Source organism: Triturus cristatus, chromosome 10 (genome assembly GCF_964204655.1).
Source record: "Triturus cristatus chromosome 10, aTriCri1.1, whole genome shotgun sequence".
NCBI lineage: Eukaryota > Metazoa > Chordata > Amphibia > Caudata > Salamandridae > Triturus > Triturus cristatus.
Genome location: NC_140593.1, coordinates 647,749,653 through 647,773,801, shown reverse-complemented (window position 1 = coordinate 647,773,801; position 24,149 = coordinate 647,749,653). Strand labels below are relative to the sequence as shown.

Sequence of the window (24,149 nt, the reverse complement as noted above, 5' to 3'; positions counted from 1 at the left end):
AGGAAAGGGTATGAGAAGAGAGGATAAGAGAAAGTAAGATAAAGAGAGAGATTGGTGAGGGAAGTGTAACTGCTGGGGGCGGGAGGGGGGGCAGGCACGAAAGAAGAGGAAGCGCACGTGAAAGATAGGAGGGAGTTTGAGGGGAAAAAGTGACCCAAAGGAAGAGAGAGGAGATAGCTGGGTGGTGGAAGAGAAACGTGTGAGGTGAAGGACAGCAGGAGTAAGTGAGGGGTCACAAGGAAGGAGGGAGGGAGTGACACAGAGGGAGGAAGTGACACTGCAGGACTGGAGGGGCAGAGAGGAACTGATAAGGAGATCGCAGAGCATAGGAGATGAGAAAAAAAGAAAAGTTGCGCCAAGGATGGAAGTGTTTCTGCTGGTGCAATCCATCAACTGTTTACAAGTGCGAGCTCATAGCGTGACCTCTGACCTACAGCAGGGGCGCGCTCTGCGCTCGCGGGCCAGACCTTGCTGAGAGCACCGCCCCCTCCATCTACTGCGAGCCTGGAAATACTTAAGATCAAAGCTTCCCCCCTGTTGCAGAACAAAGGCAAATGTTGTAAACGGGCAATCTGGGCTTTAAAATAGGAGCCACAGCCAATTTACATGCCATGGCTTTATTGGGGGACCGATCAAATATTTTCCAACTGGGCTATATAAAGTTTAATAAAACATAGAAACTGGCTAGGTTTTAGTTCTGGACTTGCATGCTTGCATGTTGTACTTGAAGGCAGCGGGCATCTTCAAATAAACAGGGGCTGGAGACCCACGGGCCTTGAGGTAACGGAGATGGGAGGCAGACGCTTCCTCAGGCCTGACCACGGTGCGCTGTACAACAACTCTGCACAAAAGGAAACCACACTATACGGGCCCATCACCCGGCTGCCGATGCAACCCCCTCGTGGCCATCAGTGGGCAAACAAACTTTTCAAAGAAAGCATACATTCTCTAAATCGCTTTCGGGCACTACTTACAAAAGGTGTTTAACCCCAGAGATACAATCAATTCAACATCTGCTTGTTAACAATTTGGACTTTTGAGTGCAACATAACCAGCAACAAAAAACAGCCACGTGACTGTCCGCCCCCTACATTTTGCTTGAAGCAAACCAATTCAATCGTTTGATACTAAGCCCTGCTCGTAAGTATGCACGGTGACAATTTTTTGTCGGTTACTTTGCATACTTGAGAACAGGTTGCATATACGTAGCGAGCCAACCCTCGCAGTCAAACACGGCCCTTTCTTCTAAGAACCCCGGCCATGAGTCCTTAGTCTCCTATCACGAAGCCCCGTCTCCGCTATCATGGCACGGTAAGTACCTAAAGTACCAGCCCAGAAAACAACTTACTCACCCTTACAGTTGCTGAGCCCTTATGGCAATCTACGTATAGGATCAGTGAACGAATGCCCTCCCATTCCTTGCTTACCAGCAGGTTGCTGCTACGGTTATCTCCCTCCGCCATGATCTCGGATCCACAGACGGTCAACGACTGTACCCCGACAGCTGTGGAGTTAAGAGAATATAAAATAGCGCAATAAATATCCCGACAGCTTTTACGTGTTTCCGGAATATCACCGTAAACACATCGACACGGGGCGCCCTGATTGGTGTAAATCTACCGAAAACTCTACCCTCGTCAGCCAACGGCAAGGCGCATGCGTATCCGGAACCACCAGGAGAATTTTACATTTAAAACGTTGATGGCTTGAACACGCACTGTTTACTGTTGCCATAATTTGCTGAAAGGAAGCTCCAACACATGTCAAAGAGCACATCTAGTGTTTTAAAAAATCAAATAAGACCACACCCACAAAACCACATCAAACCTAAACAATAATCTGGATCACCAAGTCGAATCGAGTTTTCCGTTATTGGTATATTGGAAGCCGGATCCAGCACGGGATTGAGAAGGGTGATCCAGCGCAGGATTGAGGAGACTTGCAACGATATTGGAAGCCGGCTCCAGCACGGGATTGAGAAGGGTGATCCAGCGCAGGATTGAGGAGACTTGCAACGAGGTAAAGTTACGGGGGTCTAGCACAGAACTAAGACGTGGGATCTTGGCCAGTACTGCTAAGAAAAAAAAAATGGCGGATGGAAGCTTCGAAACTTTTTCGGATTCGGGGGCGTGTTCCTGCTGTTCAAAAGGGCGTGGCTAAAAAGTGGAAAGAACAGCAAGGAACACGCCCCCGAATCTGAAAAAGACGGAGCCTATTTGGAGGGACGGCTCTCTCCTCCAACGGCTGGCCTCCGTTTAGGAAGCCAGCCAATGGAGGAGAAGCTAAAAGAGAGACGGGCTAAATAGCCACTCTAGAAAACATTAAATCTCCGACTTCCGGTTCTGCCTTCGGCAGACCGGTAGTCCTCGACCTAAAAATGGGATGCGTTTAAAAAGAAAAGAATGAAACTTTGAAGTTTCATTTTTTAGGAGTAGGTAGTGGACGGTGGGACCACTGCCTGTTCCTAAAATATAAATTGCCAGCCATGCTCAAAGGGGAAGGGGTCCCTTAGGGACCCCTTCCCATTTGCAAATGAGTTACCGCCATTTTTCACTTTGATTGGAAAGCATTGATACATACCATTTCAATTCAATATTAGGAAGGGACGCCCTAAACACGCTCCTTCCAAAGACCAAATCGCAAAATCCAAATTGTGTTTCGGTCACAAGATATGGAATCGCAATTTGGGCTTTGTAAATACCCAAAAGCATGTTTGGGGTCGCAAACTGCACGATTCTGTGTATCAGGCTATTTGCAACTGCAAAAATGCTTCATACAGCTACCACTTAGTGATTCCCTGCAAATGTCTGCATATGCCAGAATGAAGCCTTGAGGGACTGAAGACCTCCTTCAATGCATTTGATCTTACTGCATGCTAAAGGTGTGTTTATTTAAAATCAGCCTCTGTCTTTTAAAGGGACAAGGGCTACTTTAAAGAATAAAAATTCAATGAGTTTCATACTATTATGAAACCCATTGGTTCTCCTTTTCACCAGCCTCAGAATGATGAAAGACTGAAAGGTCCCATAAGAACACTTGGGGCCACATGAATCAATATTGGAAACAGTGATTACCTAATTGTGATTCTCTACGAATCGCAATTAGGTAATCGCTATTGCTATATATGTGAAACTCCATGAGTTTCATTTAGCGATTCATAGTGGGTCGCAATTCGCAGCAGATGAGAAGAGCCTCCCCAATGCCTTAATCTGCATCTCATTATTGGGAAGTATACGATTGCGAAGCAGGGGGTCTTACACTTAGCATTCATGGACCTATCTACTGCTTTTGATTTGGTTAATCGTCAAAAATTATGGGCATCCCTGGCAGCTATGGGTCTCGACCCTGTGCTGATTTCCTTTTTAGCACTTATACATGAAGACACTACTGCGGCGGTCCGTTATAATAAGGACGGGAATCTAACTGATGCCTGGCAGGTGAAGCGTGGGGTAAGACAGGGGTGCATTCTTGCCCCCCTGCTTTTCTCACTTTATATTAATAACCTGGGGGAAGTTTTGTCCTTATCTTGTAAAGACATACCAAGAGCAGGTACTAAGTTGATTCCCGCTTTGTTGTATGCGGATGACACGGTCTTATTGGCAAGAACTGCAAGAGGCCTTCAAGCCCTTTTAAATGGTTTTAACGATTTTATGGTCTCCTTGGACTTAGTAATAAATTTTAAAAAATCACATTCAATGACAATAGGAGATGGAGCTGCGAAAAAGGTTAAATTCTTCTGCAATAAGCAGGAGCTTACAAAAGTCCAGACCTTTCCATATTTGGGGGTCACCTTTGATGACCGAGGATCATGGGTCGCGCAACGCGCACAGAAACAGAATATTCTCGCTAGGGCAACAGGAGCATTGTTGGGTTTTGCAAAACGGCTGGGATGCAAGCCCTTGCCCGCGATTTTGAAGATATATAACGCTAAGTGCGTGCCTATGGCCCTGTATGGCAGTGAGGTCTGGGGCTATACGTCGGCAGTGGAGATTCAATTAACCGAGAATGCCTTTTTTCGGAAACTTTTGTCATTGCCTGTTTCTACTTCAATTTTTAATATCCATGAAGATTTGGGGGCTGAGTACCTAGTGGATCAGATTTCCGTTGCTCCATTAATGGGTTGGTTAAGGGTTTGGGTGCAGCACCCACCAACCCTAAACCAGCTCATTATACAAGATTGTCTGGCCCTTGACAAAGCCATGTGTATTCCTTGGCTACGATATATTAAATCTAAGATGGAGATTCTTGGCTGCTTAGAATTATTTGAGAGACCATGTGAGCTGTCTAAATTGGAAATAAAAGACTTAAAGTCTCAGTTCATGTGCAGGGCAAAGTTGCTGAGAGAAGGCGAGGAAGTGTGTAAACCGTCTGTTAGGAGATTTGTCATGTTAAGTATGGGCAATGAGATTCAGCCATACTTGACCTATATAAATAACCCTTTCCATTTGTTCTTATTGATTAGGTTTAAACATGGCATGTTACCTTGGCTCCTAGCACACCCGAAGGGCTTTTTTAAAGAGGGCACTTTGGGCCCCTGTCCCTGTGATAACGCCTCCGAACAAAATACGCTGCATATGATTTTTTACTGTAAATTTTACACTCTGTTACGTAAGAAATTTATTTGCCCCATTTTTAAGAACTGTCACTTTGACCAAGTAAGGCCCGCCTTGGTATTTCTGCAAATGCTGGGTTCTCCTTTTGTCTGTTTCAGAGTTGCCAGCTATCTTTCGGGGGCTATTAGAAGTAGAAATCGAATGTAGTTTAATATATTTTAGCTCTATTTTTCAGCATGTCTGATAGTCCGAGACCGGGCCTTTTTACCTTTTTCTCTTGAAATTATGAAATAGTTTTATAAATTTTGGCCTGCCTTATTTTTTAATGTCAACATTCGCCATTTATTTGTTCAAACATGTTTTTTATGTATATTTGTGTATTGCGTATTGTTTGAAACTCCTTTGTTAATTATTTTCAAATGTAACTATTTGCAAATGAAATTTTGTGTATGCTTTGATGGTTTTAATTATTAACCGAATAAAGCTATTGTTGACTGACTGACTGGGTCGCAATTCGACCTACCTCAAGAATATTAATGAGGTAGGTCACAATTTGTGACTTATTGGGAATCGCTTAAATCACGGGATGGTGACCTGCTGGGGGTCAGCAGACCACTATGTCTGTAATTGGTTTTAAATAAAGCAAATCATTTGTTTTTTAAATGCCGCGCGTTTTCCTTAAAGGAAAACGTGTTGCGTTTAAATATGAAAAATAAAAAGTTTTCTTTTCATTTTTAAGAGCAGGCAGAGGTCTGTGAGACACCTACCTCCTCTGAAAAAATGTTTGTACTACCATTCACAAAAGGGGAAGGGGTACCTTGGGGACCCCTTCCCATATGGGAAGGGTTACTATCCAGGTGCAGTTGGTGGTAAAATGGGAATATTTTGCAATTGCATTTCGGTTGTAAAACATTCTTTCATACCGCTGCGATTGGGATTTAGAAAGGGACACCCTAAATACACCCCTTCCTAAGGCCAAATCTCAAACCCTATTGGTAATTCGGTAATGGGTTACCAAATCGCAAATAGGGTATGGTACATCAGTGCAGAAATAAAGCTTCTTACATCTGGCCCTTGATGAGATAAATGCATGTTGACTGCCATCTGACCTGCTGGTTGTGAGTTCCATTATTTGCCTACCCTTCTTCCCAGGGCAGCAAATTGAGTACAGTAGCATGTGATGATAGTAAGTGTTTACAGAGCTTATAGACTGAAAATCTGTAATTGTGAGTGCAAAGTACCCCATCTGAGCGGGACTAGATATGATGCTTAATGAGGGTTGGGCAGTTCAGAGTTGAGCGCATGGCCTTGACCTAGGTGAGGTCCTGCAGCCAACTTCTGCTGCTCATGCCCGATATGTGGGTCATGTAGGAGGTTGGGCTTGGGGCCTGGCTGCCAACCCTTGTTTTACACTGTTAAAGACCATGCAGAATATGAATGGTTGTACTGGAAATAGATGCAGAATATCAATATAAGAACCCCAAACATTGCAAAACAAAATGTTAAGGATCAGTTATAGTTTATTCTGCTCTCTTCACATTAGCATGTGTTTAAAAAAAACGTAGTCATTCGCTCCAAAAAGTCATTTTTATGAAAGTTGTCACGCCCGCATTCTTTGGTCGCAACTACATCCCCAAGCATGCTTTGTAGAGCCTGTGGTCTGGAGGAGGGGACTTTGGTAAATGTGCTCAAGAGCCCTCTGAGTGTCCCGCTGCATGGGAGTTGTTTCACCCGCATTCTTTGGCCTCAACAGTTCCCGCTGGGGTGGGACTACATCCCCCAGCAGGCTTTGGCGAGCCTGAGGCCTGGCAGAGGGGATTTTACTAAACACGCTCAAACGCTCGCTTAGTGTTCCTGCGTAGGATGCTCCCTGGCGAAGACTGGGCCAAGAGCGGGCCTGTCTTCACCCAAAAGAGACCGGTAGACCCCTCTTGTTCCTGCTGCAAAATCGTCAGCGCCCCAGCATTTGCTCTAAAGGTCAGCCTCTGTTTCTTTTTGCCATCCATTTTGACCTATGCTGCAGCCCTAAATGAGAGGAAATACACTCCTTCTGCATCTCAGTTCTCCATTGTAAACTACCTGATCAGTGTAATGGGTGTATTAGGATCGGAAATGGAGAACGTAGAGGAAAGAATTGACATTGTGCAGCGGCAAGCCCAGAAGGCCCCTCTAGAGCCGGAGGTTATTATAGTAGATAAAGGAGAGTCCAAAACCAAGAACTCCTAGCCTCTAGAAGGTGGGGGCCTGCAGGATGCCGGCGTGGGGTCTAAGCCATTGAGAGAGGTGAGGTCTGCCTCTTCATATATCAGGCACTGTGTGAAGGAAGCTCAAGGGGAAAACTCATCGATAATAGCAAGCTCCCCACAAAAAAGATAAAGGGGCGCTAAGGCCAGATGTTTGAGGAAATCAATGCGGTTGATATGCCGAAGAACTATGGATTGGTCAGGCTGGGATAATTAAAGAAACCCCCCCCCTCTGTCTTGGATATTTTAAACCAGTTTCAAACCAAAATTGAAACATTAATGAATGGCTTTTGCACCAAGTTAGAATCCAAGACTAAGGCCCTGGTGAAACATTAGTTGGAGCAAGCACACATGCACATGATTTCTTTAGAAAATAGAAGAGTCCATGCCATTGCTAGACATGAAGAAGTGATTAACTTATTAACGACAGCACAAATGTCAACTAATGAGGGGCGAGTCCCCAATAAAGAAGATGGGAAAATTACCAAGGGTCTTACTGATCATGCCAGTGTTGCTGCAAATGACTGCCCACAGCGTTCCAAAGGAGACTGGGGGGGGGGGGGGGGGGAGAAGGGATCGCACAACTTGCTATGTATAAGAGACATGTATACTCAAAATCCAAACCCTAATCAAAATCACAACTGTATGCATACGGACACCTTGCAGCTCCTGCCTGACTTTACCCTTACATGATTGTGTTAGAAAATGTTCCCCCAGTTACCTGAGGGACAGAGTAGGATAGCGAAGCTCTAAAATGCAAGACTACTCACTGGTTACAATTTAAATTTAACCACTATGAGGACTTGCACAATAACATTATTTTCATCAGCAGAAAAGGGTGGATTGACCGATTAAACAAAAAAATCAATTGGTGAATGCGTTGTCATAAATTTAAGAGATTTAAAGCTTGTAAAGTATCTTCTACATCATTTAAATCACCTGACTAATAATCAAGAGGGCATACGGTCTCACCCCTTGTTTTTTTTATAGGCCTGCTTTCCTGTTACCAAACAATAGTGTCTCTGGACAGAGGGGCATGAGTGTGTGTCATAATATGCAGGGTTGTTTTAATGTTTCAGTGACCAACCGATATGATATCATGGAAGGGATGGCAGTGATTGATTGACTCTCTTTCCAGGATAAGTCAACCTTGACGTTGTGTCAAACTGTAAGGGATGTTGATTTAAAATCTTTGACACAGGAATTCCCCAATCACTGGATGAAGGAAAACTATCTTCAGCACAAGATTTTGAATCTAAACCTCCACTACATGGAACTTACCAATTACAGGATGTAGCAGAGTTGCCTATAGTTCAAGACTCTTGTCCAGCACAAAATAATCTCTGTCTTATTTCTTAGAACATTGTGGAACCTCGCCCAAAAATCATGAATCTTCATTGGGTTAGGCTTGTAAACGCCTCTCAAATTATTTGCTATCAAGAAATACGGATGACAGAAAGGTTTCATTTGATGGGTATCGCGCTTTTGTCCAGGCAGCCCTGCCTTCAGAGGAGGGAAGAGTAAAGGGTAGCATTGCTACTTTCTTCTCAGTTCAAATTTCTGCATTCCAGGTTCGGAACTTTGGTCTTCTCCTCATTCTCTTATAACTCTTTTATCTTTCCCTGCTGAACCCAATATAACGTTGATTAATTTCTATGTTAATAGCTTCAACCAGAGCTTGAGTAATGCAATAGACAATTTAGAGGGGTTTTAAGAAGACATTTACCAGACAACAAATCGTATTGTTCACATAATATGGGTTGGGGATTTTAATACTACTTTGTCAATATACTAGCAATCATCTGTGTGGTTTTATGAACCCACATAATTATAATGTTACTCATATTAAGCATACAACGTTTTTCGTGGGAACAATGCCTGTTTCCTCAACCTTGGGTAACTATTCAGAGAGCATTATTGATTCTATCGTGATATTGGCTGAGCTTTCTCTCCTACTTCTAGGTTTTAAAGTGGTCTGTAAATGTGCAAGTGACCATAATCCCCTCATTATCCCACTGAATTCCTACATTGACCCTAAAGGCTTCAAAAATGATGACAGCATATCTTATTCCAAGAATAAAGGATTAAGGATAAAATGGGAGACGGTTGATCCCATAGTATTAACCACGACATCATGGTTGAGACAATTAACTCTATTTTAACTTGTCTATCTGAGGAGATAGGACCTGATATCATACATGTTGGGGTTAATAACATTTGTAGGTCTATATCGGATAATTTACCCTCTACTAGGTCCTTCAGAGAGTACTCTCCCACTGATGGTTTAACACGGCCTGTTTGGCTGCCCATAAACAGTTGAGGATGGCCCTTAAATCCCGCCCTCGCTCAATATAAGAGGTCAAGGATGCAAGAAGGTCTTATAAAACCACCTTGGAGTGAAATTAGGAATAAAGCATGGGAAGAGCTTGTAGTTGCAGGGAGGGGTAGAGATAACACAAAGTTCTGAGAACTAGCAAATTGACTCTTCTTTTCAGAGCCAGATTCTCCAAAAGTTGAATCTCGAATAACAGTTGATTCTTGGGCATCCCACTTTTCTAAAATTTTTCAATCGGAAAATACGTCCATTAATACAGGAATGGGCCACTGTTTGATTGCCCAAAATCCACAAAGCCTCCCGATTGCCATCCATGAAGTGACTCTTGCCATTTGGAAATGTGTTCCCAGGAAGGCACCTGGCCCTGACGTTTTCCCAGTAGATATTTTTAAATCTAATACTAACATGTGGGCTACCTTGCTTACAAATGTTTTTAGATCTGATGTGTCAGGCCCTATTCCAGACTTCTGGAGGTCAGCTACTGTTATCCCTATTTTTAAAAAGGGAGATTGATCCCTGCCGTCCTGGTACAGACTAATTTCACTATTGGATTCTAGTGTTAAGATTCTGGGCTGTGTACTTTTGTTCCGTCTGGAGAGGTGAGCTGCTGAAAACAATATTCTAACGGTTTTTGGTTAGTCCGTTTACTGTAAATTTTGAAACAGATTCATGAATATCACTCTTAGCATGATAGTATAAAATACAAAAAGAATAGGATGAACCCAAATCTCCGGAACTGATTCACGCTATACAAGTAAAAGAAAACTACTAATTCGGATATAGACACATAGGTTATTAAAAGACAAAATGTAAGTTATTTAACTCTTTAAAAGGAAAAATTCTCAAAGTTCCCTAACTATCCCTAATCTATGTAAAAAGGAAATCTAGAATAAGCGAGGTTCAAATGGAAAGCATAAAAGGTGTCCACTCTCAGAGTCCTCCTAAGAGGAAGCTCTAACTATGGTCATGTAGCTTAATGCTGCAATCACTGAGAGAGGTTTGTACCTCAAAGTGTCTGCCCGAGAAGTGTCAGCTGTCCCTAACTTCATTAGTACAAAAGCAACTATCCATTACAAACACCATCTACAAACTTTGGGTAATTTTCCTTTATCCCAGCGGCCTTCATCGACTCCTTTCTCCACCTCCTGCTTCACACGGTAATCTTCCCACACTTCCTTGGTGCCATCTCTGTCTTCCACAAGAATTCATCTCTTCTTTGTTATTGCATTCCTTCCCAGGTCTAGCTATCGACTAAACAATGGACGCCTCTAAACTAACGATGTCTTGTCCACCTGCAATGGGAACACAAATACATGCAACATTTCACAGTAAAAGCAAAATGCAAAGTAAACTCTAGTCAGGAAGCGAATTAAACACAATTCAGGCCTACCATTAAGCTAACTTAACATCACATGAGTTTACAGCTTCTCTTTGTCTCATAAAACACGTTCTGTCAAAACTCTCAACATTATGAATAACCAATTCAACTAAGTTATTACTACAAAGGTAATGTTAGATTAGTTCACAAACATGTTTCAAGGGACACATTACACTTTAGGTGTCAGGGTGAGATTCGAAATAGTCAGTTACATATATGATACAAGAAAATACTGTAGAACAGAGAAATACTTTTACGTCTTGAAAATGAACTCTTTTGGTCTTAAATTAGTCACACAGAATACACGTGAGTGCATACTACTCAGGATTACAATTACTCCTACGGCAACTTTAAAAGAAAGTCTGAAGCAAAACATTAAGCGTAAAATTACACTTCTCCACAGTAAAGTGTCTACAGCACCTTTAAAACTCTTTTGGGAAGGATGGTGATTGACTGTGGTGCATGTCGATGTCAGGGATCTAACAAAGCATAGCCAGGACCACCAGTTATGGTAAGAGATTGATGATATAATAATATTTATATACAAGCCTTTTCTTAACAACCTCCTGTGAATTGCCATCTTTCCCATTTCTTGTCATATGAGGTTTCTTGATGATTTCCTTGTAATTCTGCAGCGATTCAAAAAATTCTGAAAATAGTGCTGCTGTTGTGTACACCCAAGGCGTTTCTAGTTGGCTCAGTGTCTGGAAGCCTTCATAGCACTGGTAAAGAAAATTACATTCAGGCTTCACATTGCGACCTCCTTGTTACTGAGAGAAAGTAGGCAGAAACTTGGTTTGATTTCCAAAGCTATGGGCATCTTGTACCACCCACCAAACGCCCAGGGCCTAATTCACAAAGGGCTTTCGCGTTTGTGGCGGAGGCCCTGCAGTCTTGGGGGAGATAACCAAATAAGCGTATCCTGAAGATAGGAGACGTCCCCCTGCGCACAGCTCAAAGCCCCTAGGAACAGGGGTTGGTGAGGTTTCAACACTCAGTGTTCATAATTTTAGAAAGAATGAGATACAGCAAACTTTGATTGGATGTTTCAGTCGATATTTAGTGAATCATATCAGTGAATAATCATCCATTTGAATCCAAATGTTAATCATTACAGAGATTGGCCCAATGCATTTCGGTCCCGAACGGACCTTCGCCAGGGGACATATCTATAAAGTATGATAAAACGCAAGAGTCAGGAAGTCAACTGACGAGAATATAGCTGTCATTACATTAATAAGTTGAAAATGATGAAGTGTTCAAATGTGTGGCTTAATAGTATTAATCAAACATGCACGGTGAGAAATAACAAAGCGTCTGTGGATCAAAACTGTGAGGTCCGGTTAGTCCGTAGATAAAACGGTGTGAAAGCTAAACCGAATGTAACGACGTGATCGGGTGAAATCATAAGTCGTAATGGGTGAAGGAGTGACTCTATGGAATATAATCGTGATCGTGAGTTTGTTAATGGTGGTCGGTACAAACAAGATTCTAAACAAAAAGAAAAAGAAAAAGAAAAAATCGTGTGCAAACGGGCTGTGCCGGTTCGAGTGTACTAGATGAAAGCTGTGGTGCTCGAGCACAAAATATACCAGTGCGCTGCTGCGTTCAGAATAACGTGGTTTAGAAATAAAATATAACGGCTGAGATAAGGAGGTGAAGAAAAGCTTACGAAACGCGGTGCGCTTCCATGGTGCTCCGGCTATCTCGTGGTTAACATTAACGCGAACGCAGAAACGCGCTTCCGAGGTGATTTTAGTAACGTGCCAAATAAACAAAGAAAGAGGACTACTCTAGACGGATAGGTGCGGGCGCCATATTGAGATGACGGAAATAACAGAGAAGAGTAACAAGAACAGTGTGCTTGAGGTGATGATAAATGTAGTTGAATAAAAACGATGAGAGAGAAATAAAAGTAGGACAGTGAAAAGAGATAAAAAAGGATGGGTAGATGAGTAAACAGTAAAAATAAGATGAAAATAGTTAAGACTGAAAATAACAGGGCCTAAAACAATGGAATAACATAAGAAGCTGAGGTGAAGAGATCACAGATAACACAAAAATTCCATGCGGTCATTGAGTCCGTTCGGCTTCATTGAGTTCAACAGTTTGATCCAATGATTTTCCCTTCGGAAAAGCAGATTGTGGATGTCTCTTCCTTCTTTGGGTTCCACAGTTTCAAGTACCATGAATTTAAGTTGACTGATGTTGTGATGGAATTCAGTAAAATGTGCGGCTATGGTGGATTTTGTGTTGTTGGTACGGATGTTGCTCTTATGTTCTAGAATCCTAGTCTTCACTTTTCTTTCAGTTTTGCCAACATACACAAATCCACAAGGACATTTGAGAAGGTAGATGACGTTCATGGTGTTGCATGTAGCATTAACTTTGAGGTTGATTTTGTGACCCTTCATAGGATGGTTGATGAAGGGACCGGTAATCACGTTGTTGCAGTTGCTACAATTGTAGCAGGGTCTGGTTCCTTTGTATGTCGTAGATGAGGGTATGTCGATGGGTTGAGTGTGGATTTCTTTGAGATTTTTACCTCTTCTGAATGCAAAAATGGGGTTGTCTTTGAATAGCCCTCTGAAATCCGGTTCTATGGCCAGTATTGGCCAATGCCTTAAAATTAATCTTTTGTAATGATTACTCATGGTGGAAAATTTTGATACCACAACTGCTCGTTGGCTGATGGGTTTGACCGATTTGGTTAAGAGTTGATTTCTGGAGATTGTGGAACAACGTTGTGTGGCTTGTGTTAAAACTTGTTGTGGATATCCTCTTTGGGAAAACTTGTTGAGCATCTTTTCCATTTCTTGGGTGCAAGTGTCGGGCTGTGAGACAATCCGTTTTACACGTAGTAGTTGTGAATATGGTAGATGGTTTTTGAGTGCTGATTGATGAAAGCTGTTGAAGTGTAACAGGTTGTTACGGTCAGTTTTTTTGCGGTGTATAGTAGTTTCTAGCTTGTTATGGATACGACTAATTTTAACATCGAGAAATGTGGCAGAATACTCTTGCATTTCGAAGGTGAATTGAATTCTTTCGTTGATGGTGTTCAAGGTGTTAAGTGCTGACATGAGTTCAGAGTGTGCTCCTTTCCAAATGAAGAAGATATCGTCAATGTATCTGAGAAAAATGATGACATGATCTTGCCATGTGTTGTTATTCAGTATATTTTCAGTTTCAAATTTTTCCATGAAGATATTGGCATATGCCGGTGCGGCACAATTGCCCATCGATGTACCAGTGAGCTGTAAATACCATTGGTCTTGCCATTTGAAGTAGCTATGATAAAGGGTGTAGTATAATAGTTCTAAAAGAAACAATTGTAGTTGAGGATCCAAATTTGAATGTACAAGCGTGTGTTCGATGGCGGAGATGCCTACATCGTGTGGAATGGAAGTGTACAGAGATGTCACATCGACAGTGCATAGCCAGTATTCGTTGTTGTCATCCAAGGTGATGGTATTAATTTTGTTGATGAAGTCTGTGGTGTCTCTGACATAGCTACTCATGTTTAATACAAAAGGTTGTAGGTATCTATCCAACAGTTTGCCGATGGGTTCGTGTAGACTACCTCTGGTGGAAACGATAGGTCGAAAAGGAGGTTTTTCAATGTTCTTATGTATCTTTGGTAGCATGTATAAGGAAGGTGACCGGGGATGGCTTTTCAACAAAAATTTGTATGCCTTCTCTGGAATCACGCCATCATTGAGAGCTTTCAGTAGAATTTCTTGGAGGATAGATTTGAATTGTTCTGTGGGGTTGTGAGTTAACTTCATGTATGTGTTAGTGTCAGATACGTGATTTAGTACTTGTTGTGTTTAGAACTCCGTATCCATGATAACTAGTGCTCCTCCCTTGTCGGCATTCTGACATGTTATATTGGGGTTGTTGGCTAGTTTTAGGAGGATGTTGTGCTCTTTGACCGAAAGGTTTCGATGTTTAGATTTCTTAGTGAAAGGCAGCGATTGTAAGTCCTTTTTCACCAATGTCTCAAAGGTGTCCAAGCTTTTGTGGCTAACGGGAGCCATGTAGGTACTGGGTGATTTGAGACCTTTTAAGAAATCACTTTTCTGAGGTTCATCAATTTGAGTGACATTTTCAAAGAAATTTTGAAGTCGTAGGTTGCGCATCAGTTTGAAAAAACTGATTTCCAATTCCAAGGTGTTGGTATGGCAGGTGGGTACAAAGGATGCACCTTTTTGTAAGGTTTTAAGTTCCATGGAGTTCAATGCGTGAGAAGAAATGTTGATAACCAGGTTGTTGTCATCTAGGGTCTCCTGCCCCCTCTCTGACGTTTGCTGGTAACCGGAATGGTCTTCGGTTCGAGTGGTTCCTTGTCTTTTTCTTTGGCTCCTCCTGGGTCGTCTTTGTCCCCGGTGTCTTCTAAAAAAGAAGCGCCGGGGGTTGGTACATCCGGGTGAATTGTTGACGAAGGCGGTCGCATGGGTGGTTGATTAGATGGTCTGGTTCTGGTTTCACTTCCAGATGAAGAAGTGTCTGTATCAGTGTTGTGAGATGGTCGATTCTGTCTGCGTCTTGCGTATACTTCGGCCCATGTGTAGACCTCTCCCAATTTGTAATCAATTGTATCGCGTTTATATTTGCGAATTTTCCTCTCATTGATTTCCACAGAATATTTATCAAGTTGTGTGTTGATGTCTTCTAACATTTTGGTGAAGTCATTGGGATCCATCATATTGGTAAGTTCAGATTTGGTTGTTGAGTTGTCCTTGGAGAGATCTTCCAAAACCTTCGAAAGCTCTTCGATGATTAACAAGATAAGATCGAGGTAGCACTTGTTAAGAATGGCGTACCATCTTTCAACAAATTTGGGACTATGTCTACAGAGAAGAGGTTTCAGGGCAATCCGCAATCCTCGGGGAATTCTCTGTGCACGATGGTATTTGAGGAGGGTAGACGCGTGTAATCTTTGGTTGATTTCTCGCCTTGATAGGTATAATAATTGTCGAATGTTACTGTCTTTGTTTTTGATGCTTAATGAATGTGTGATTTCTTCCTGAATCAATGCGTAAATTTTAGAAACATCGTCTTCAACGAAAGCAAAGGTGTCTGCTCGTAGTTCTGTCATGTTTGAAATATCGTCAAAAGCCATGTTTAAAGGTGGGTGTGCTGCTTATCAAGAGCAGAAAATGAGACGATGAGAGCAAGATATGGATAAGCGCACAACACAAAATTGTAACAGTTTGTAAGGTTGTGGCGTGCAGCTGGGGTATCACTCTCTGTTCCAGAGTGTCGAAGCAAATAACCAAATAAGCGTATCCTGAAGATAGGAGACGTCCCCCTGCGCACAGCTCAAAGCCCCTAGGAACAGGGGTTGGTGAGGTTTCAACACTCAGTGTTCATAAGTTTAGAAAGAATGAGATACAGCAAACTTTGATTGGATGTTTCAGTCGATATTTAGTGAATCATATCAGTGAATAATCATCCATTTGAATCCAAATGTTAATCATTACAGAGATTGGCCCAATGCATTTCGGTCCCGAACGGACCTTCGTCAGGGGGCATATCTATAAAGTATGATAAAACGCAAGAGTCAGGAAGTCAACTGACAAGAATATAGCTGTCATTACATTAATAAGTTGAAAATGATGAAGTGTTCAAATGTGTGGCTTAATAGTATTAATCAAACATGCACGGTGAGAAATAACAAAGCGTCTGTGGATCAAAACTGTGAGGTCCGGTTAGTCCGTAGATATAACGGTGTGAAAGCTAAACCGAATGTAACGACGTGATCGGGTGAAATCATAAGTCGTAATGAGTGAAGGAGTGACTCTATGGAATATAATCGTGATCGTGAGTTTGTTAATGGTGGTCGGTACAAACAAGATTCTAAACAAAAAGAAAAAGAAAAAATCGTGTGCAAACGGGCTGTGCCGGTTCGAGTGTACTAGATGAAAGCTGTGGTGCTCGAGCACAAAATATACCAGTGCGCTGCTGCGTTCAGAATAACGTGGTTTAGAAATAAAATATAACGGCTGAGATAAGGAGGTGAAGAAAAGCTTACGAAACGCGGTGCGCTTCCATGGTGCTCCGGCTATCTCGTGGTTAACATTAACGCGAACGCAGAAACGCGCTTCCGAGGTGATTTTAGTAACATGCCAAATAAACAAAGAAAGAGGACTACTCTAGACGGATAGGTGCGGGCGCCATATTGAGATGACGGAAATAACAGAGAAGAGTAACAAGAACAGTGTGCTTGAGGTGATGATAAATGTAGTTGAATAAAAACGATGAGAGAGAAATAAAAGTAGGACAGTGAAAAGAGATAAAAAAGGATGGGTAGATGAGTAAACAGTAAAAATAAGATGAAAATAGTTAAGACTGAAAATAACAGGGCCTAAAACAATGGAATAACATAAGAAGCTGAGGTGAAGAGATCACAGATAACACAAAAATTCCATGCGGTCATATTCTCGTCAGTTGACTTCCTGACTCTTGCGTTTTATCATACTTTATAGATATGTCCCCTGACGAAGGTCCGTTCGGGACCGAAATGCATTGGGCCAATCTCTGTAATGATTAACATTTGGATTCAAATGGATGATTATTCACTGATATGATTCACTAAATATCGACTGAAACATCCAATCAAAGTTTGCTGTATCTCATTCTTTCTAAACTTATGAACACTGAGTGTTGAAACCTCACCAACCCCTGTTCCTAGGGGCTTTGAGCTGTGCGCAGGGGGACGTCTCCTATCTTCAGGATACGCTTATTTGGTTATTTGCTTCGACACTCTGGATCAGAGAGTGATACCCCAGCAGCACGCCACAACCTTACAAACTGTTACAATTTTGTGTTGTGCGCTTATCCATATCTTGCTCTCATCGTCTCATGTTCTGCTCTTGATAAGCAGCACACCCACCTTTAAACATGGCTTTTGACGATATTTCAAACATGACAGAACTACGAGCAGACACCTTTGCTTTCGTTGAAGACGATGTTTCTAAAATTTACGCATTGATTCAGGAAGAAATCACACCTTCATTAAGCATCAAAAACAAAGACAGTAACATTCGACAATCATTATACCTATCAAGGCGAGAAATCAACCAAAGATTACACGCGTCTACCCTCATCAAATACCATCGTGCACAGAGAATTCCCCGAGGATTGCGGATTGCTCTGAAACCTCTTCTCTGTAGACATAGTCCCAAATTTGTTGAAAGATGGTACGCCATTCTTAACAAGTGCTCCCTCGATCTTATCTTGTTATTCATCGAAGAGCTTTCGAAGGTTTTGGAAGATCTCTCCAAGGACATCTCAACAACCAAATCTGAACTTACCAATATGATGGATCCCAATGACTTCACCAAAATGTTAGAAGACATCAACACACAACTTGATAAATATTCTGTGGAAATCAATGAGAGGAAAATTCGCAAATATAAACGCGATACAATTGATTACAAATTGGGAGAGGTCTACACATGGGCCGAAGTATACGCAAGACGCAGACAGAATCGACCATCTCACAACACTGATACAGACACTTCTTCATCTGGAAGTGGAACCAGAACCAGACCATCTAATCAACCACCCATGCGACCGCCTTCGTCAACAATTCACCCGGATGTACCAACCCCCGGCGCTTCTTTTTTAGAAGACACCGGGGACAAAGACGACCCAGGAGGAGCCAAAGAAAAAGACAAGGAACCACTCGAACCGAAGACCATTCCGGTTACCAGCAAACGTCAGAGAGGGGGCAGGAGACCCTAGATGACAACAACCTGGTTATCAACATTTCTTCTCACGCATTGAACTCCATGGAACTTAAAACCTTACAAAAAGGTACATCCTTTGCACCCACCTGCCATACCAACACCTTGGAATTGGAAATCAGTTTTTTCAAACTGATGCGCAACCTACGACTTCAAAATTTCTTTGAAAATGTCACACAAATTGATGAACCTCAGAAAAGTGATTTCTTAAAAGGTCTCAAATCACCCAGTACCTACATGGCTCCCGTTAGCCACAAAAGCTTGGACACCTTTGAGACATTGGTGAAAAAGGACTTACAATCGCTGCCTTTCACTAAGAAATCTAAACATCGAAACCTTTCGGTCAAAGAGCACAACATCCTCCTAAAACTAGCCAACAACCCCAATATAACATGTCAGAATGCCGACAAGGGAGGAGCACTAGTTATCATGGATACGGAGTTCTATACACAACAAGTACTAAATCACGTATCTGACACTAACACATACATGAAGTTAACTCACAACCCCACAGGACAATTCAAATCTATCCTCCAAGAAATTCTACTGAAAGCTCTCAATGATGGCGTGATTCCAGAGAAGGCATACAAATCTTTGTTGAAAAGCCATCCCCGGTCACCTTCCTTATACATGCTACCAAAGATACATAAGAACATTGAAAAACCTCCTTTTCGACCTATCGTTTCCACCAGAGGTAGTCTACACGAACCCATCGGCAAACTGTTGGATAGATACCTACAACCTTTTGTATTAAACATGAGTAGCTATGTCAGAGACACCACAGACTTCATCAACAAAATTAATACCATCACCTTGGATGACAACAACGAATACTGGCTATGCACTGTCGATGTGACATCTCTGTACACTTCCATTCCACACGATGTAGGCATCTCCGCCATCGAACATACGCTTGTACGTTCAAATTTGGATCCTCAACTACAATTGTTTCTTTTAGAACTATTATACTACACCCTTTATCATAGCTACTTCAAATGGCAAGACCAATGGTATTTACAGCTCACTGGTACATCGATGGGCAATTGTGCCGCACCGGCATATGCCAATATCTTCATGGAAAAATTCGAAACTGAAAATATACTGAATAACAACACATGGCAAGATCATGTCATCATTTTTCTCAGATACATTGACGATATCTTCTTCATTTGGAAAGGAGCACACTCTAAACTCATGTCAGCACTTAACACCTTGAACACCATCAACGAAAGAATTCAATTCACCTTCGAAATGCAAGAGTATTCTGCCACATTTCTCGATGTTAAAATTAGTCGTATCCATAACAAGCTAGAAACTACTATACACCGCAAAAAAACTGACCGTAACAACCTGTTACACTTCAACAGCTTTCATCAATCAGCACTCAAAAACCATCTACCATATTCACAACTACTACGTGTAAAACGGATTGTCTCACAGCCCGACACTTGCACCCAAGAAATGGAAAAGATGCTCAACAAGTTTTCCCAAAGAGGATATCCACAACAAGTTTTAACACAAGCCACACAACGTTGTTCCACAATCTCCAGAAATCAACTCTTAACCAAATCGGTCAAACCCATCAGCCAACGAGCAGTTGTGGTATCAAAATTTTCCACCATGAGTAATCATTACAAAAGATTAATTTTAAGGCATTGGCCAATACTGGCCATAGAACCGGATTTCAGAGGGCTATTCAAAGACAAACCCATTTTTGCATTCAGAAGAGGTAAAAATCTCAAAGAAATCCTCACTCAACCCATCGACATACCCTCATCTACGACATACAAAGGAACCAGACCCTGCTACAATTGTAGCAACTGCAACAACGTGATTACCGGTCCCTTCATCAACCATCCTATGAAGGGTCACAAAATCAACCTCAAAGTTAATGCTACATGCAACACCATGAACGTCATCTACCTTCTCAAATGTCCTTGTGGATTTGTGTATGTTGGCAAAACTGAAAGAAAAGTGAAGACTAGGATTCTAGAACATAAGAGCAACATCCGTACCAACAACACAAAATCCACCATAGCCGCACATTTTACTGAATTCCATCACAACATCAGTCAACTTAAATTCATGGTACTTGAAACTGTGGAACCCAAAGAAGGAAGAGACATCCACAATCTGCTTTTCCGAAGGGAAAATCATTGGATCAAACTGTTGAACTCAATGAAGCCGAACGGACTCAATGACCGCATGGAATTTTTGTGTTATCTGTGATCTCTTCACCTCAGCTTCTTATGTTATTCCATTGTTTTAGGCCCTGTTATTTTCAGTCTTAACTATTTTCATCTTATTTTTACTGTTTACTCATCTACCCATCCTTTTTTATCTCTTTTCACTGTCCTACTTTTATTTCTCTCTCATCGTTTTTATTCAACTACATTTATCATCACCTCAAGCACACTGTTCTTGTTACTCTTCTCTGTTATTTCCGTCATCACAATATGGCGCCCGCACCTATCCGTCTAGAGTAGTCCTCTTTCTTTGTTTATTTGGCACGTTACTAAAATCACCTCGGAAGCGCGTTTCTGCGTTCGCATTAATGTTAACCACGAGATAGCCGGAGCACCATGGAAGCGCACCGCGTTTCGTAAGCTTTTCTTCACCTCCTTATCTCAGCCGTTATATTTTATTTCTAAACCACGTTATTCTGAACGCAGCAGCGCACTGGTATATTTTGTGCTCGAGCAACACAGCTTTCATCTAGTACACTCGAACCGGCACAGCCCGTTTGCACACGATTTTTTCTTTTTCTTTTTGTTTAGAATCTTGTTTGTACCGACCACCATTAACAAACTCACGATCACGACTATATTCCATAGAGTCACTCCTTCACCCATTACGACTTATGATTTCACCCGATCACGTCGTTACATTCGGTTTAGCTTTCACACCGTTATATCTACGGGCTAACCGGACCTCACAGTTTTGATCCACAGACGCTTTGTTATTTCTCACCGTGCATGTTTGATTAATACTATTAAGCCACACATTTGAACACCTCATCATTTTCAACTTATTAATGTAATGACAGCTATATTCTCGTCAGTTGACTTCCTGACTCTTGCGTTTTATCATACTTTATAGATATGGCCCCTGACGAAGGTCACGTTCGGGACCGAAATGCATTGGGCCAATCTCTGTAATGATTAACATTTGGATTCAAATGGATGATTATTCACTGATATGATTCACTAAATATCGACTGAAACATCCAATCAAAGTTTGCTGTATCTCATTCTTTCTAAACTTATGAACACTGAGTGTTGAAACCTCACCAACCCCTGTTCCTAGGGGCTTTGAGCTGTGCGCAGGGGGACGTCTCCTATCTTCAGGATACGCTTATTTGGTTATTTGCTTCGACACTCTGGATCAGAGAGTGATACCCCAGCAGCACGCCACAACCTTACAAACTGTTACAATTTTGTGTTGTGCGCTTATCCATATCTTGCTCTCATCGTCTTGGTGGAGATGTCACTCTCAGGGTAGAATCTCCACAATGAGCTCATTGCGGAAATTCCATCCTGAGTGCGGAGACTTCCCCATGACTATGGGGCCTCCGTCGCGATTTGCAAGGGCCGTTTCTGAATCAAGCCCTCTGTCTGAACACTCAGTCCCTCGGGGTCTAAAAGTGCAAGTCAACACAGTACTGATTTAAAAGGGTTTTGGTTCAACTAGTGATATATTAAAATAGAAGATGTGAGTCACAAGAATGAGATATAACATAAAGTCAACAGGAATATTGAGACTAGCAGGAGTTGGACTGCTCTAAGGAGCAAGCCTTAAATCCAATGAGTGAGGTTTGCTGTGCAAGGTATCTAAGAGTTAGTGTGGTTGATATGACCCCTTATGGATCCTTGTATGTGGAATGAGGAGCATGTTACCATATTGTTTATGGGTGCAAAGCTAGTGGTACATACCACGTATTCATTGTAGAGCATTGTATTCTACTAACTGCGAAGTTCCCTATTGTGCGCTTTAGGTAGAACATCCGGCCTTTACTTGTGTGGGACCACCCTGGCCACGCTAACTTTGTTTTACCTCCTCTTAGCATTGCTACCCTTTCTTTCCCTTGCTACTTCTTTCTTATAGTTCCGTATCCCTGACAGTTTTATTACCTCCTTTTCACAGGTATTAAAGTCATTGGCGGTATGAGGGAGTTCTGCGGAGAGGAGTATGGAGTGTATGTGAAGAGGATCCTTCCGGGAGGAGTAGCGTACTCTGACGGTGAGTCTAGCACACAGACATAACTGTAAGAATGCTGGGCGGTAGGGGATGATTATAATCTCAGGATTCCTCATGCACTGTTTGACTTGAGAATTTAAAACTCCTCCAGAAGTACTCAGTCAAGGCTATAGGGTCCTGCCAGTTTGGGATTCCTAAAGCAGTGCTATGGCAATGTGACAGATGCATGAGCTTTTATCATAAGTGTTTTGCTATTGGTATAACACTCCAGAAATGCAAGCTTCCTTCAGCAATACCGTATCAGCGCTGTTCGACCTGAGGAGTATGGATTTACTTCCAGGAGTGCCCTCCCAGTTTTATCAGTCCTGTGTAGTGGAAGCTTCCTCCACCGCCACCCTCTTAGAGCAGTTGTGTCGTATGTGTTTCTTCAATAGAGCTGCCCCAATAGTGCTAAGAGTGCTCCTTGACACCTATAGATTTGTTTTTGGTTCCTTTTGCTCACCACCTCTTTAGTGTTCACAGTTTGAGTGGGTTTGTTAACATGTAAACAAAGTCTATGTACTAAAAAAGAAAGTGAAGTACAGTTCAACCATTTCTAGGCACTAGTTTACTTGCTAACAGATGTGAAGAGAAATTCAGTATGCATTGTAACGTTCATGATTTTTCTAAATGGTAATATGAAATTGAATTTTGCAAGGTCTGCCCCGAATCCAATTCCAGGTGGTCAGGGCTTTGATTTGATTTGATTTATAATTTTATATCGCGCTGAATCACCCCTGGGGGTATCTCTGCGCTAGCAACAGCAAACTAGTCAGAAGCTAGAAAAGATGTGTCTTCATAAGTTTCCTGAAGCGGGAGAGGGGCCTTTCCATTCGAAGGAAGAGGGGAAGACTGTTCCAGAAAGTAGGAGCTAGATATGGGAAAGCCTTACCTCCTGAGCGAGCTTTCTTTACTCTAGGAACAGAGAGCAATTTCTGCGAACCAGATCTGAGGGAGGATATAGGGTGATACATTATCAGTTTCTTAGCAAGATAGTGAGGGCTAAGTTCATTTATAGCCTTAAAAATCATGCAACCGGAGGAGCCTAGCGCGCAACCAAGATGGCCGCGTAGGCTTGTGGCTCCCGGGGGCCTCCGCAACCTCCCACGTCTATCCTGTCATAATCCTGGTTTTCTAGACGGGCTTTTGTCTATGATCTTGCGCTAAGGTGCCACTCATTTTCCAAATCGAAATCGGACTCCGCGAACCGGACTGGTGGCGATCTGAAGTTTGCGGCCTTCTCCGGCCTTGGTCCCGAACTCGAGTTGGTGAGGTGCCCGGGTGCGAAGTGAACAACAGCAGCATGCCAGTTTGGGCCTGCCCCGTACCCCGTACTTTCACTTTCGGTTTCGAGTTGATCTGCGGAAACTGACGTCGGGACTTCGGGTAAGCAGCGCCGAGGACGGAGTGCATGGCCTGATTCTCGAACTGTAAACGGGCCTATTTCAGTTGGTGGCCCGGATCTCCTGCATTGGTCGCCTGGCCTTCCTCCGTATGCTGGAGGGTGCTGACCTTGGTGGTCGCTGATGATGGCGGCGAGAGTGGACGGCGACAAGTTGAAACCCAGGTCTACCCGGAGGGGAGCTTATATCCAGGCCAACAACATGGACCGCTATGCGCAGCCAAAGGGATCCCCTAGTGGATCACATAAAT

General features: G+C 42.4%; 1 protein-coding gene across 2 annotated transcripts in view; it reads left to right on the top strand.

Annotated features, from left to right (window-relative positions):
- Window positions 1-24,149, top strand: part of LOC146789845 (syntaxin-binding protein 4-like) — a 1,170,683-nt gene that overhangs the window by 229,580 nt on the left and 916,954 nt on the right. For both annotated transcript variants that reach the window (XM_085632209.1, XM_085632208.1), the window contains exon 3: window positions 22,404-22,499. In XM_085632209.1, the coding sequence (XP_085488335.1) occupies window positions 22,404-22,499 (96 nt within the window). The remainder of the gene's footprint in view (window positions 1-22,403; window positions 22,500-24,149) is intronic.